The sequence below is a fragment of the Oncorhynchus kisutch genome, linkage group LG14 (assembly GCF_002021735.2).
Source record: "Oncorhynchus kisutch isolate 150728-3 linkage group LG14, Okis_V2, whole genome shotgun sequence".
Lineage (NCBI taxonomy): Eukaryota > Metazoa > Chordata > Actinopteri > Salmoniformes > Salmonidae > Oncorhynchus > Oncorhynchus kisutch.
Genome location: NC_034187.2, coordinates 24,662,495 through 24,675,963, shown reverse-complemented (window position 1 = coordinate 24,675,963; position 13,469 = coordinate 24,662,495). Strand labels below are relative to the sequence as shown.

Below are 13,469 nucleotides of genomic sequence, written 5' to 3'. Positions count from 1 at the left end.
CAATATTATTGGATATACTCATATTATTCCCAGTGGAACACATTGTGACCAATAAGGATGAATACTTCTACATTGCATTTGCAATCCAAACTACCTTAACTCCTGCCTTTCCATCATCCGAAGCAAACTAGTGACATTCAATCTCCATGTCAATTTAAATGTGTCGTTTCTCCTTTTTATGCACTGATTATTTTCTGTAATGAAAAGCACTATACAAGTTAAGATTAATACTGTAGAATCAAATGACCCATTTGGCAGTGGCAGAGCCTTCTGTTGGAAAGCTGGAATACATTCAGTTGCCAAACGTTGCATATAAAAATGCCATGAATAGAGCTGACATGATTCCTTATTCTACTTGTTAGGGAGGGATATTTTTCTCTACAAAGAAATAGGCTATATCTGAACGTTCCAAAACGTTGCATCCTGCTGAATGCACTCCGGGTAGAGCAGGCTGCTGGTAATAGGATATGGTAGGAGCCCAACCCCCATCTCCAAATCTAACATGTCTCCTGGGCTGGCTCTAGTCAAGTCTCTACAAAGCAAACTTCAGGAACGGTCCCCTCTAATCTAACGCGCCAACATTCAGCCAAGGTAAACATAAGTGCGGTCTTCTGCTGTCAAAGCTTTTGCTCGTGGCTTGCATCCAGTGGAAATAAAGTGGTGCGGCTGATGTTATTTAAACAATGCAAAACAGGATCAAACAAAGCTCAACTAATTCTGCATCAAACTTTCTCATTTCTGACGAGTGGAGATATTACAAAAGTAAACCAATTGGACATTAAATTACGAATGGTTTAAATCCAAATTAAGCAGTGATTACGCATAGGCTATAATCGGTCATTTAAATACATGTATCATTTACATCAGAAACAAGGACGTGGATATATATTTTTTTGAGTTGGAAATAAACAACATCTCAGATCTCAGTCCGATGCTTAATGTCCATATTTGGACTGCGCATTGAATTAATGCTGCATTCGTAACCAAGTGGGAATTGACCATATAGGACAGGAAAATTTCAATAGAAAAATCCTCCAACTGGTAATTACTAGTTGAGAACTCGTCTATCATCCTGAGCTCCTACTTCTCCTACATGCTAACATCACCTACTAAGGAAATTAGCTTGCACGCCTCCAACTCAATCATCAAGTTTGCGGACGACACCACAGTGGTAGGCTTGATTACCAACAACGACGAGACGGCCTACAGGGAGGAGGTGAGGGCCCTCGGAGTGTGGTGTCAGGAAAATAACCTCACACTCAACGTCAACAAAACAAAGGAGATGATTGTGGACTTCAGGCAACAGCAGAGGGAGCACCCCCCTATCCACATCGACGGGACAGTAGTGGAGAGGGTAGTAAGTTTTAAGTTCCTCGGCGTACACATCACGGACAAACTGAATTGGTCCACCCACACAGACAGCGTTGTGAAGAAGGCGCAGCAGCGCCTCTTCAACCTCAGGAGGCTGAAGAAGTTCGGTTTGTCACCAAAAGCACTCAAACTTCTACAGATGCACAATCGAGAGCATCCTGTCGGGCTATATCACCGCCTGGTACGGCAACTGCTCCGCCCACGACCGTAAGGCTCTCCAGAGGATAGTGAGGTCTGCACAACGCATCACCGGGGGCAAACTACCTGCCCTCCAGTACACCGACACCACCCGATGTCACAGGAAGGCCATAAAGATCATCAAGGACAACAACCACCCGAGCCACTGCCTGTTCACTCCGCTATCATCCAGAAGGCGAGGTCAGTACAGGTGCATCAAAGCAGGGACCGAGAGACTGAAAAACAGCTTCTATCTCAAGGCCATCAGACTGTTAAACAGCCACCAATAACATTGAGTGGCTGCTGCCAACATACTGACTCAACTCCAGCCACTTTAATAATGGAAATTGATGTAAAAAATGTATCCCTAGCCACTTTAAACAATTCCACTTAATATAATGTTTACATACCCTATATTACTCATCTCATATGTATATGTATATACTGTACTCTATATCATCTACTGCATCTTTATGTAATACATGTATCACTAGCCACTTTAAACTATGCCACTTTGTTTACATACCCTACATTACTCATCTCATATACTGTACTCGATACCATCTACTACATCTTGCCTATGCCGTTCTGTACCATCACTCATTCATATATCTTTATGTACATATTCTTTATCCCTTTAAACTTGTGTGTATAAGGTAGTAGCTGTGGAATTGTTAGGTTAGATTACTCGTTGGTTATTACTGCATTGTCGGAACTAGAAGCACAAGCATTTCGCTACACTCGCATTAACATCTGCTGTGACAAATAAAATTTGAGCTTGATAACAGCATTTTCGGCAGTTAAATACAACAAAACATTTATACAAACCAATCTATTAATATGGTATTTTAACTCTAATTTGTTTACAAACATGATAGGTGTACTTTTAGTTCATGGTTTATATTGCTTGTTGGCCATTAGCCAATTGGCGTTTCTCAATTACTTCAAAGCACGTGAATGCATCCAACTGGTATTTACGACTTCACAACTGGTAAATTACCACCTCCCACTTAGTTACAAACGCAGCATTAGCGAGAGCTGGTCAGAGGCTTGGAGGAGGCGCTTCTGACGTTGACGGTATGCGTAAATCTGATTTGTTGTTGGCAGCGAGCTGGGCGTCCGAGATGATTATATCAAATAAAATAAAAAAATTCACTGCAACTAAAACGCCAGACCCGACAAATTACAATTCACATCGTATCCACACATCAGCTAAAGAGGAACCCGCGCCTTTTCCTCGTTGATAAGTAGCTTTGAGAAAAACATCTGCCAGGATTTGCGCAGGAAAACAGCGAACTCCAAGCGAGCAACGATGATCTGTATTTACCATCAGCTCAAAAAAGGGAAACAATACGTTTCGGGGAGAGCTCAGTGGCAATAGAGGATGAAATGAGAAAGGAGTATACTGCTTGAACTTGTTATACAACCTCAATCACTGGACGGATATTTTGTATGTTTCTCTTACAATTGATTCGGGGTTCGTAGACTTCTTAATCGCTGAATTTATGCAACATTTGCATCTAAAGGTCACGATTTGTGTATCAATTGTCAACGCAGATTAATAGTAGATCCTGGAGTTCGTGGTTTATTTTTAGGGAAAGGGCCAACGCTTTGTGTGCCGATGCCAACGGCAGATTGCAGGTTGCTCCATCATGGTCGGATCATGAAGTGTCTGACTTTTTTACTCTTACTTCCAGAAACACTGAAAAAGTCTAAAACGACTGGGAAACACACAAGCAGGTTACCAGTATGCTATGAGATTCTAACCCTGTCCCTGAAGAAGAAGATGGCTGCAGAACTGTACCCTGCGACCAACAACGGTACTACGGTGACCGGCACTGACAAGAAAAGCAATGTGCAGGTCACCCAGTCAACAACCACTGCAACAACACCGACCACCCAGCAAAACATAAACAACAACAACGTCGAACCTCCGAGCTGGCAGTCCTCGCACCCCACGCTACGGGAGAGGTACTCAGCTTCTTACTTATATCAAATTATTTCGATTTAGTTCAAATATGGCTATTGTAAACCAAGTCAATGTCCATAATTGGAATCACACTTTATAATGCTCCATTGTGTAGGGCAGGTTATATTGTCTTGCAAAAGCCTTTTATGGAATAGCCCAAGTTGTCATATCTTATTGACAAATTTCCTCCCTTCTAGGAACGCCTTGATGTTCAACAATGAACTCATGGCCGATATCCATTTCATTGTTGGTCCCTTCGGTGAATCTAAGAAAGTGCCAGCGCACAAGGTAAGCTCCCTCTCTATTTGGAGAAATAAGTTGACTTTTCTGAACCATCACGCCTATGATGAGTGACTAATCATGTGTCCGTTTTCTTTCCCTCCAGTATGTGCTGGCAGTGGGTAGCTCAGTCTTCTGTGCCATGTTTTACGGGGATCTTGCAGAGGAATCGTCCGAAATCCATATCCCAGATGTAGAACCTGCTGCTTTTCTAATTCTGCTGAAGTAAGCCACTCACTACTCATATTAAACATGACCAGCACAATGTCACTTCAAAATAAATTCAAAGCAAGACAAGTGTCAAAATGCTAGATCAAAGGGCACAGGGAGCACTGTAGAGAACTGGAATTGCTTGTTTCTTTGCTCTTTGTTCATCTTGAAACATTTCTCTTTCAAAGCCAATGATTTACCCAGAAGGAATAAGCAGTCTAGAGGATAATTACTTTTTGTTCATACTATAACAATTCGTCATCCACGCCAATGCAATGAAACGTTGCTGCTTTTTATCCACTTGGGAGAATAGTGGAAGCTGTGCCAAGTCCACATCCTATTTTCCTAGAAGGAATAGCCGTCATGAATTCTCCACGTGGCGATTTGCCTTCTTTACTAAACTAGAATCTCATTCTATTCCTCCATTTTGTCCCCTTCAGGTACATGTACAGTGATGCAATAGACCTGGAGGCTGACACCGTGCTGGCCACCCTGTACGCTGCCAAGAAGTACATTGTACCCGCCCTGGCCAAGGCCTGCGTCAGCTTCCTGGAGACTAGCCTGGAGGCCAAGAACGCCTGTGTGCTGCTGTCCCAGAGCCGTCTGTTTGAGGAGCCTGAGCTGACACGGCGCTGCTGGGAGGTGATTGATGCGCAGGCAGAGCTGGCCCTGGGCGCAGAGGGCTTCTGTGAGATTGACCTGCAGACCCTGGAGATCATCCTGCAGAGAGAGACCCTCAACACCAAGGAGGTGGTGGTCTTTGATGCTGTCATGAGTTGGGCCACAGCAGAGTGTAAGAGGCAAGGACTGGGAGAAACCACCCGCAACAAGAGATCTGTCCTGGGCAAGGCACTCTACCTGGTGCGCATCCCCACTATGACCCTGGAAGAGTTCGCTGATGGGGCAGCCCAGTCAGACATCCTGACACTGGAGGAGACGCATGACGTCTTCCTGTGGTACACAGCGGCCACCAAGCCCAAATTGGACTTCCCACTGGCACAGAGGCAGGGCCTGGCACCCCAGAAGTGCCACCGCTTCCAGTCGTCAGCCTACCGGAGCAACCAGTGGCGCTACAGGGGCCGCTGTGACAGCATCCAGTTCGCAGTGGACAAGCGGATCTTTATTGCTGGACTGGGCCTGTACGGGTCAAGTGGTGGGAAGGCAGAGTACAGTGTCAAGATTGAACTGAAGCGTCAACGGGTGACCCTAGCACAGAACCTGACCAAGTTTGTATCGGACGGATCAAGCAGTACATTTTCTGTATGGTTTGAAAACCCGGTTCAGGTGGAGCAGGATGTCTTCTATACGGTGAGTGCCGTGCTGGACGGGAATGAGCTGAGCTATTTCGGCCAGGAGGGCATGACAGAGGTACAGTGTGGAAAAGTGACATTTCAGTTCCAGTGCTCCTCAGACAGTACCAACGGGACTGGGGTGCAGGGGGGACAGATCCCAGAGCTGGTATTCTATGCATAAACTGAACTGGTCATAACGGACAAGTAGAGGACATATGGACTGTACATCCATGTGTTTAAGCCTTCTAAATAATGTAGCATTAAGACACTACGGTATGTCACTAAACAAAATACTATTTTTAAGTGAAGGAATGCTGTTATTTATTTTAAACGTATTTTAATTATTAACTGCAAAGAGCAGTCCCTTGTAAAAAGTCGTATTGCACATGTGGACAGCCTCTGCAATGTTTTTTTTTGTACATAAAGTACGGTTATATGGTTTGCAGCTTGATGCTGATCAATCCTGATGTTCTGTGCGAGAGCTTATGAACCTGCAGAAAATCATAAAAGTTATGCGAGATAAGCCACAGATGTTGCTGCTCATCATTATATAACTCGCTTGCATGTGTGAAATTTGTTTGAGGGGTTATTTTGTTGTTAGAGCACCCTCTAGGTACACAGATGAGTGCTACAGGCAGGTTGGTAAAAGTGATGTGGTCAACCCTTCATGACGCCTTTGTTGGGGCAAAGTCTCTAATTTGACCACTTTTAATAAGTGGTAAATAGGTTTGGTTCTTAGTAGCAAGACAACACTTAAAACAGCATTCCTCCAAAAAAGACATTCAACAGTATGGTTCTTTGTTTACAATAACACAGGGAGTATTGCAGGGAGATGGTAGGTACCTATGGCGGGGGCATTGATGCAGAGCTCTCTGGCCAGGACCAGGAAGGTTCTACCCAGGACGTAAACATTTACCTGAGGGAGGGAAAAGAGAATTAAGAGCAGAAATACAGGAGGGTAGTGCAACTTTCACTGAAACCCACCCTGTCAAGTCCACAATGTCCTCATAACATGATCCAGAGTTACTTAACAATTGAGTAGCTCGTGATCAAATCTGGTCTAGTAAGTGTAACTCAATGCTAAACTGGCGTACTATCTAGAAAGCCCACCGATTCTCCAGAACAGGGGCAGACTAAAGCTCTAGTTTGATCTCCGACCATCTCATTCTTTCCGGCTAACGCTCCAGACCTTAGGGCAGCGTTTCCCAAACAAGTCCTGGGGCCCACCCTGGGTGCATGCTTTGGTTCTTAACCCTAGCACTACACAGCAGATTCATAGCTTGATGAGTTGATGGCAGGTGAATCACAATGCCTTCCCGTGGGAGAGGAGGGCAGTGATCACTGGCCTGGGTGGGGCACCACAAACTGTGGATTTGTGGAATATCTACCCATAGCACACTGATCCTTGACCGGATAGCACACTCCTACCCTTCAAATACCAGGGGGTAGGGTCAGCTCTTCCAAGGACAGCTGAGAGCATAAAAATACAACTGACCAGCTGTGTCTGAGAAATGTCCCTCCACCTTAACACTGACTTTATACACAGAAAAAATGTGGGCCTATATTTATACAGTCCTTGGCTTTAGTTAAAAAGCTCAACATAATGCATAAGCCAACTTCCATCTTGTTGGATGTTATATCATGGTCAGTGTGGGATTGTGTATACTTAAAAAATAAACATCCTTGATGTATCGGACTGTTCAATTATATTTCAGAAGGGGTTTTTATTAATAAAACATATTTAAAAAAGGGCTAAATGTCAACGTCGTGGTGCAAACACTCAGCGAGTTGAAAAAAAGGAGAAAAATTAGTGTAGGCCTACTCATTGGAAACTCACCTGCAGGAGGTCACTGAGGTCAAGCAGCATGTCTGTAAAGGGGGGGGGGGGTTAAATCAAAACCACAGGATAGTACACAATTACATAATTTGGGTTTCCATTCTCTGCAAATGGTACAGCCAAGTGTGTTTATTATTTTCAATAAAAAGTATTTCAAACTTCCTAACCAGCATTCATTAATACAATATTAGACGTTAGAATATGAAATACATTTTCAGGATAACTTCTGGTGCAGCCAACAGTGTACATTAATTTAACGTGTCACCTCAGGCCAGCAGCATTTCTACATATACTGAGCAACAGCTTCTGGAGAATCAGCCACCCCCTTTAACCTCTGAACCACCCCCTTTAACCTCTGAACCCCCCCCCCCCCCCCCCCCCCCCGCACCACCAATCAGCCTCTGGAGACACTTGTCTCCTGGTGACCAACAGCCCCTGTATCAGTCTCTGTGGCGACAGGTGCACGTGTCCAGGGGCGGGTAAAGTGGATTAGCGACAACCCTTTTTAAAAAGCCTCACAATGGGATTATGGTCACCACTGAAATGGAAAAGATAATCATACAGTCTCGATATGAGATTACAGACAAGTCATCATAATAATGAAAACAAGCCCCTCTGTGCAGTTGATTTTCTCAGAGATAACAGTTGCCACAAGAATCCTGTTTTACCATTTCAGTAGTATGGGGAAGGAGGGAGGTTACTTCCTAGCCCTGCATGTAAAACGTGTGGAGTTTTCATTTTGACGTGAATACTTGGCTGTAATTCATCAAGGTCATGAATGTGACCATAACCTGGCCCTTCCCAACAACAGCACCTGTGGGAATGATCCCATTAAATGTATTAACAAGCATTTAATTGAGGGCCCCCTGAGCAATCATTGCAAATATCCAGATGTCCCTTCACTGAGCGCCATGCCATTTCAGCTGCTAGACACTGAACAATGTTTGCCTCTTGATTCCTTTTTCTCTACTCCTCATTCCAGTCCTCTGTGAAAGTTCTACAGATCGTTTTCCCCAACTGTGGAAAAGGAAGTGGAGTGGAGCCATGGTTACTTTATCCAACCCTCACCCACGACCCACGTAAACATTGTAATGGGAAAGGCTTTGCTCTGCTCCCTCCATCCTCTTGTTCAAGCAGATAAAACTGTCCCCTGCCCTTCCTGTGAAACCACCGGCTGTTACATAACCACATCATACTCAGTCAATGACAGGAAACGATAAACCAACAGCCGTACAAATGGGATATAAAAAGCTGATCTGCTTAACATTAGGACAGTACAGAAATGGGTATTGAGTGAAACACATGGCCACAAGTCATGTCGAAAACGACTACAACTCCTGGAGATTGATGCTACAGCTGCATATATACACTACATACAGTGCATTCTAGGGCTGTCCCCGACTAAAAAAGAAATCTTAGTCGACCAAGAGTCGTCTGTTCTTTCAACCAATTGATTGGTTGATATTTTTAAATGTGTATTTTTCCATATATTGACACATCCTATGTGTTTTAACTTCTTGGTGACATGGGGGCAGTATTGAGTAGCTTGGATGAATAAGGTGCCCAGAGTAAACTGCTTGCTACTCTGTCCCAGATGCTAACATATGAATATTATTAGTAGTATTGGATAGAAAACACTGAAGTTTCTAAAACTGTTTGAATGAGGTCTGTGAGTATAACAGAAGTCATATGACAGGTGAAAACCTGAGACAAATCCAACCAGGAAGTGGGAAATCTGAGGCTTGTAGTTTTTTTTTAAACTGAGCCCCTATTGCAGATACAGCGTTATGTTGCACTTCCTAAGGCTTCCACTAGATGTCAACCGTCTTTAGAAACTTGAATGAGGATTCTACTATAAAGGAGGGGCTCATAAAAGCAGTTTGAGTAAGTGGTCTGGCAGAGAGCCTCGGTCTCATGACGCGCGGTCACGAGAGAGCTCTCGTTCCATTGCATTTCAACAGACAAAAGGAATTCTCCGGTTGGAACATCAATTTTATGTTAAAAACATCCTAAAAATGGATTCCATACTTAGTTTGGCATGTTTCTACGGGTTGTAACGGAACTTTTTGAACTTTTCATCCGACGTTCGGCGCGACCTGAACCCGCTTTTGGATTTGTGTACCAAACACCCTAACAAAAGAATCTATTTGGACATAAATGGACATTATCGAACAAATCAAACATTTATGGTGGAACTGGGATTCCTGGGAGTGCATTCTGATGAAGGTCAGAAAAGGTAAGTGAATATTTAAAATGCTATTTCTGAGTAATGTTGACTACCCAATATGGCAGATATCTTTTTGGCTACTTTGTTATCTAAAGGCTGTACTCAGATTATTGCATGGTTTGCTTTCTCCGTAAAGTTTAAAAAAAATCTGACACAGCAGTTGCATTAAAGAGAAGTTTATCTAAAGTTCCATGTATAACAGTTGTATCTTTATCAATATTTATTATGAGTATTTCTCTAATTTGACGTGGCTCTCTGCACAATCACTGCATGTTTTAGAACTACTGAAAGTAACGCGCCAATGTAAACTCAGATTTTTTTATATAAATATGAACTTTATGTATTGTGTAACATGAAGTCCTATGAGTGTCATCTGATGAAGATCATCAAAAGGTTAGTGATTCATTTTTATCTCTATTTCTGCTTTTTGGGACTCCTCTCTTTGGCTAGAAAAAATGGCTGTTTTTCTGTGGCTTGGTGGTGACCTAACAATCATTTGTGTTGCTTTCGCTGTAAAGCCTTTTTGAAATCAGACACTGTGGCTGGATTAACGAGAATTTTATCTTTAAAATTGTGTAAAATACTTGTATGCTTGAGGAATTTTAATTGAGATTTTTGTTGTTTTGAATTTGGCGCCCTGCACTTTCACTGGCTGTTGGCGAGGGGTTCCGCTAGACAGGTTAATCAAATCAACTATATTCACATTCACTATATTGTCTGATGCTTTAAGCATACAGTTTGATTAATTGATTTGATTGTGCTGGGCCGGGCTCAGACTTGCTGCGTTGTTACAAAAAAGAGAAAAAAAAGAAGACTGACTGGCACCCGTTGTCTCGCTCCCCTCCCTACTGCAGCGACCACCAAAGACCAAAGTGTTTATCGCGCTGTCCTTGTTGCTGAAGATGCAATATAATTATGGCCATTTGACTAAAAAGTTCTGTTACCGAAATTCATAATTTGTTTAGGAAAAACTCTATTCTCTCAACCCTTGCTCTTTATGTGACACGTATGCATTGCATGCATGTGTCCAAAGACCTATTCACACAGGACTAGAACATTGGATATGGAATTATTACTAAGAAATGTCAGTTATTCCAGAGGATGATTCGTATGGGATTCTTTTTTTTCTTCCCAATGAATTGACAGTTATGACGCAAGCCTGGAGGTTTTTATTCTAAGCGTGAAGATACAGTATTTCAACATGTCAAGGTGATAGGGCCCCACTGCTAACTCAAGCTTGGTTCCCAAGTTTCTAAATCATACCAAACCATCTCCTCACCCTGCAGCTGCCTCCGGCATTGTTCTCAACACCAATATGCTGGTTAACTTTGCTATTATGCACAAAGCAACATGGTCTAGGCACCAATTCAACAGCGCACTGATGTGTTTCAGAACTGTGGACATCGAACTCTATCCAACAAAAGCGCATGTTATAAAATAATCTTCATTTTATTAGTGTTGCACCATTGTTCTTTTGTAATATAACCATATACAATTTCAGTAGCCCATCTTAGACTGGACTGTTCCATTCCCACGACCTCCACAATGGATCAGTCAACAGCGCGAATCAGACATATCTTGTACACCATGAGAGAATATATATTTATTTTTGCTCCTGCTCGACTAAATACGTTTGAATGCACTGGGGTCAGCCCTAGTACATTCGGAAAGTATTCAGACTCCTTCCCCTTTTCCACATTTTGTTACGTTACAGCCCGATTCTAAAATGGATTCAATTGTTTTCCCCCCCTCAATCTACACACAACACCCCATAATGACAAAGCAAAAACAGTTTAATTTTTAAAAAAAATTAAAAATCAATTTTAGAGTAAGGCTGTAACGTAACAAAAATGGGCAAAAAGGGAAGGAGTCTGAATAGTTTTCAAATGCACAAGAAGTATGTTGACAAGAAGAATGTGGACACCCCTTCAAATAAGTGGATTTGGCTATTTCAGCCACACCATTTGCGGACAGGTGTATAAAATTGAGCAAACAGCCATGCCATCTCCAAAGACAAACATAGGCAGTAGAATGGCCTTACTGAAGAGCTCAGTGACTTTCGACGTGGCACGGTCATAGGATGCCACCTTTCCAACAAGTCAGCTCGTCAAATTTCTGTCCCAGTCAACTGTATGTGCTGTTATTGTGAAACATCTAGGAGCATCAACGGCACAGCCGATAAGTGGTAGACCACACAAGCTCACAAAACTGGACCGCTGAGTGCTGAAACACGTAGCGCGTAAAAATGGTCTGTCCTCACTACAGAGTTCCAAACTGCCTCTGGAAGCAACGTCAGCAAAATACCTGTTCATCGGGAGCTTAATGAAATGGGTTTCCATGACTGAGCAGAAGCACACAAGCCTAAGATCACCATGTGCAATGCCAAGCGTTGGCTGGAGTAGTGTAAAGCTTGATGACATTGGAACAGTGGAAACTCGTTCTCTGGAGTGATGAATCACACTTAATCATCTGGCAGGCCGACAGATGATTCTGGGTTTGGCGGATGCCAGGAGAATGCTACCTGTTCGAATGCATAGTGACAACTGTAAAGTTTGGTGGAGGAGGAATAGTAGTCTGGGGCTGTTTTTCATGGTTCGGGCTAAGCCCCTTAGTTCCAGTGAAGGGAAATCTTAATGCTACAGCATACAATTACATTCTAGACAACGCTATGCTTCCAACTGTGTGGCAACAGTTTGGGAACGGCCCTTTCCTGTATCAGCATGACAATACCCCGCCCCATGCACAAAGCAAGGTGCATACAGAAATGGTTTGTCGAGATTGGTGTGGAAGAACTTGACTGGCCTGCACAGAGCCCTGACCTCAACCACATTGGGATGAATTGGAATGCCAACTAATCAACAAACATCAGTGCCCGACCTCACTAATTGTCTTGTGGCTGAATGGAAGCAAGTCTCCACAGCAAATGTTCCAACATCTAGTGGAAAGCCTTCCCAGAAGAGTGGAGGCTGTTATACCAGCAAAGGGGGGGACCAACTCCATATTAATGCCCATGAGTTTGGAATGAGATGTTTGACGAGCAGGTGTCCACATACTTTTGGTCGTATAGTGTATAATGGTAACAACTATTTGGTTGTAGAATAAACATTTTGCATTCCCCTTTTTTCAAATCAACCCCTTCCCTCCTTCCTGTTACTCCACCACCCCTCTCTGCAGTGTATAAGGATACGAGGTGTTCCTTCCGTCCTGCAGACCAGGTAGAGGCATGCGGCCACCACGTGGGCCACCCTTCGACCCCGTGTCAGGCGTTTACACACGGCCATCTTGTAGAAGTTGAAGGCTGTGTCCAGGCAGTGCTGGTTCAGCTGCAGCTGGTGGCCCAGTGTGTTGATCTGACGTCTCCCTGGAGACAAACACAGACATGTTATTACACACAGTTCGAAGTCGTACACACTCAGACGCACAATCATATGCACTTAAGACATATAATAAACAGAGTAGACAAAGATCCACACACGACAGGGATTGCAATTACCCTGACGTTCAGTTCAGGTGTTTCAAAATCAGTGTGTCCTTTGCTCTCCTGATTAACTTTGCATGAAAACACTCAGACATTATACACAATCAGATGTCCCAGTGAATACACACAGGTACTCGTAAGATGTGTGTGGCAAACTACTGCTGCTGAGGTAATGCAACATCTTAGTGATTAAATATTCCCCCTGCTTTGCTGAACAGATTGCTTCAGATTATAGGGCAGCCGCACATCACCAGCATTACTCATACCTAGGGTTGCACATATGAATATACCTAGGGTTGCACATAGGAATATATGCAAATTAATATTACTACCATTTAAAATGTAGATATTTTTTTGCATTGGATATATTTACCATATAACATGGAGACAGAAACATAAACCGTTTACCTAATAAGTAGACAATTTCAAATGATTAAATCCTGCCAATAGAAATTAAAAAAAGTTTAGTTACAAATTGAACTTAAATGAGTTGACTTCACATGGGAGGATTTCACTGAACAACAAAAGGGAATATTGAATGATCCCAAATGACCCATCGCATCTCCCAAAAACGTTTTCAACATACTTCTGTAAAATGATAGTCTAGAAACTAAAGCTTTGGTTGTCTT

At 43.0% G+C, this 13,469-nt stretch overlaps 2 protein-coding genes across 6 annotated transcripts in view; one reads left to right on the top strand and one right to left on the bottom strand.

Annotated features, from left to right (window-relative positions):
• Positions 1-13,469, bottom strand: part of brf1a (BRF1 general transcription factor IIIB subunit a) — a 58,547-nt gene that overhangs the window by 36,317 nt on the left and 8,761 nt on the right. For both annotated transcript variants that reach the window (XM_020501266.2, XM_031788099.1), the window contains exons 4-6: positions 12,550-12,723; positions 7,136-7,167; positions 6,142-6,214 (exon numbers count right to left, since the gene is read on the bottom strand). In XM_020501266.2, the coding sequence (XP_020356855.2) occupies positions 6,142-6,214; positions 7,136-7,167; positions 12,550-12,723 (279 nt within the window). The remainder of the gene's footprint in view (positions 1-6,141; positions 6,215-7,135; positions 7,168-12,549; positions 12,724-13,469) is intronic.
• Positions 500-7,297, top strand: LOC109904121 (BTB/POZ domain-containing protein 6-B-like). Of its 4 annotated transcripts, none has more exons than XM_020501269.2 (5): positions 500-591; positions 3,246-3,519; positions 3,715-3,805; positions 3,903-4,021; positions 4,447-7,297. In XM_020501269.2, exons 2-5 carry the CDS (start codon positions 3,335-3,337, stop codon positions 5,477-5,479), a joined length of 1,428 nt encoding a protein of 475 aa, XP_020356858.1. In that variant the 5' UTR covers positions 500-591; positions 3,246-3,334; the 3' UTR covers positions 5,480-7,297. The 4 variants fall into 4 exon arrangements, with proteins under 4 accessions (XP_020356858.1, XP_020356856.1, XP_020356859.1 ...); XM_020501270.2 differs by lacking the exon at positions 500-591 and adding an exon at positions 2,642-2,998; XM_020501268.2 differs by lacking the exon at positions 500-591 and adding an exon at positions 2,642-3,025.

Excerpts from the sequence above, each read along its gene's own strand:
- LOC109904121 (XM_020501267.2), top strand. The coding sequence starts at position 3,170 with ATGCCAACGGCAGATTGCAGGTTGCTCCATCATGGTCGGATCATGAAG. Across the intron at positions 3,520-3,714 it reads CACCCCACGCTACGGGAGAG|GAACGCCTTGATGTTCAACA; the intron begins GTACTCAGCTTC and ends CCTCCCTTCTAG. Across the intron at positions 4,022-4,446 it reads GCTTTTCTAATTCTGCTGAA|GTACATGTACAGTGATGCAA; the intron begins GTAAGCCACTCA and ends TGTCCCCTTCAG.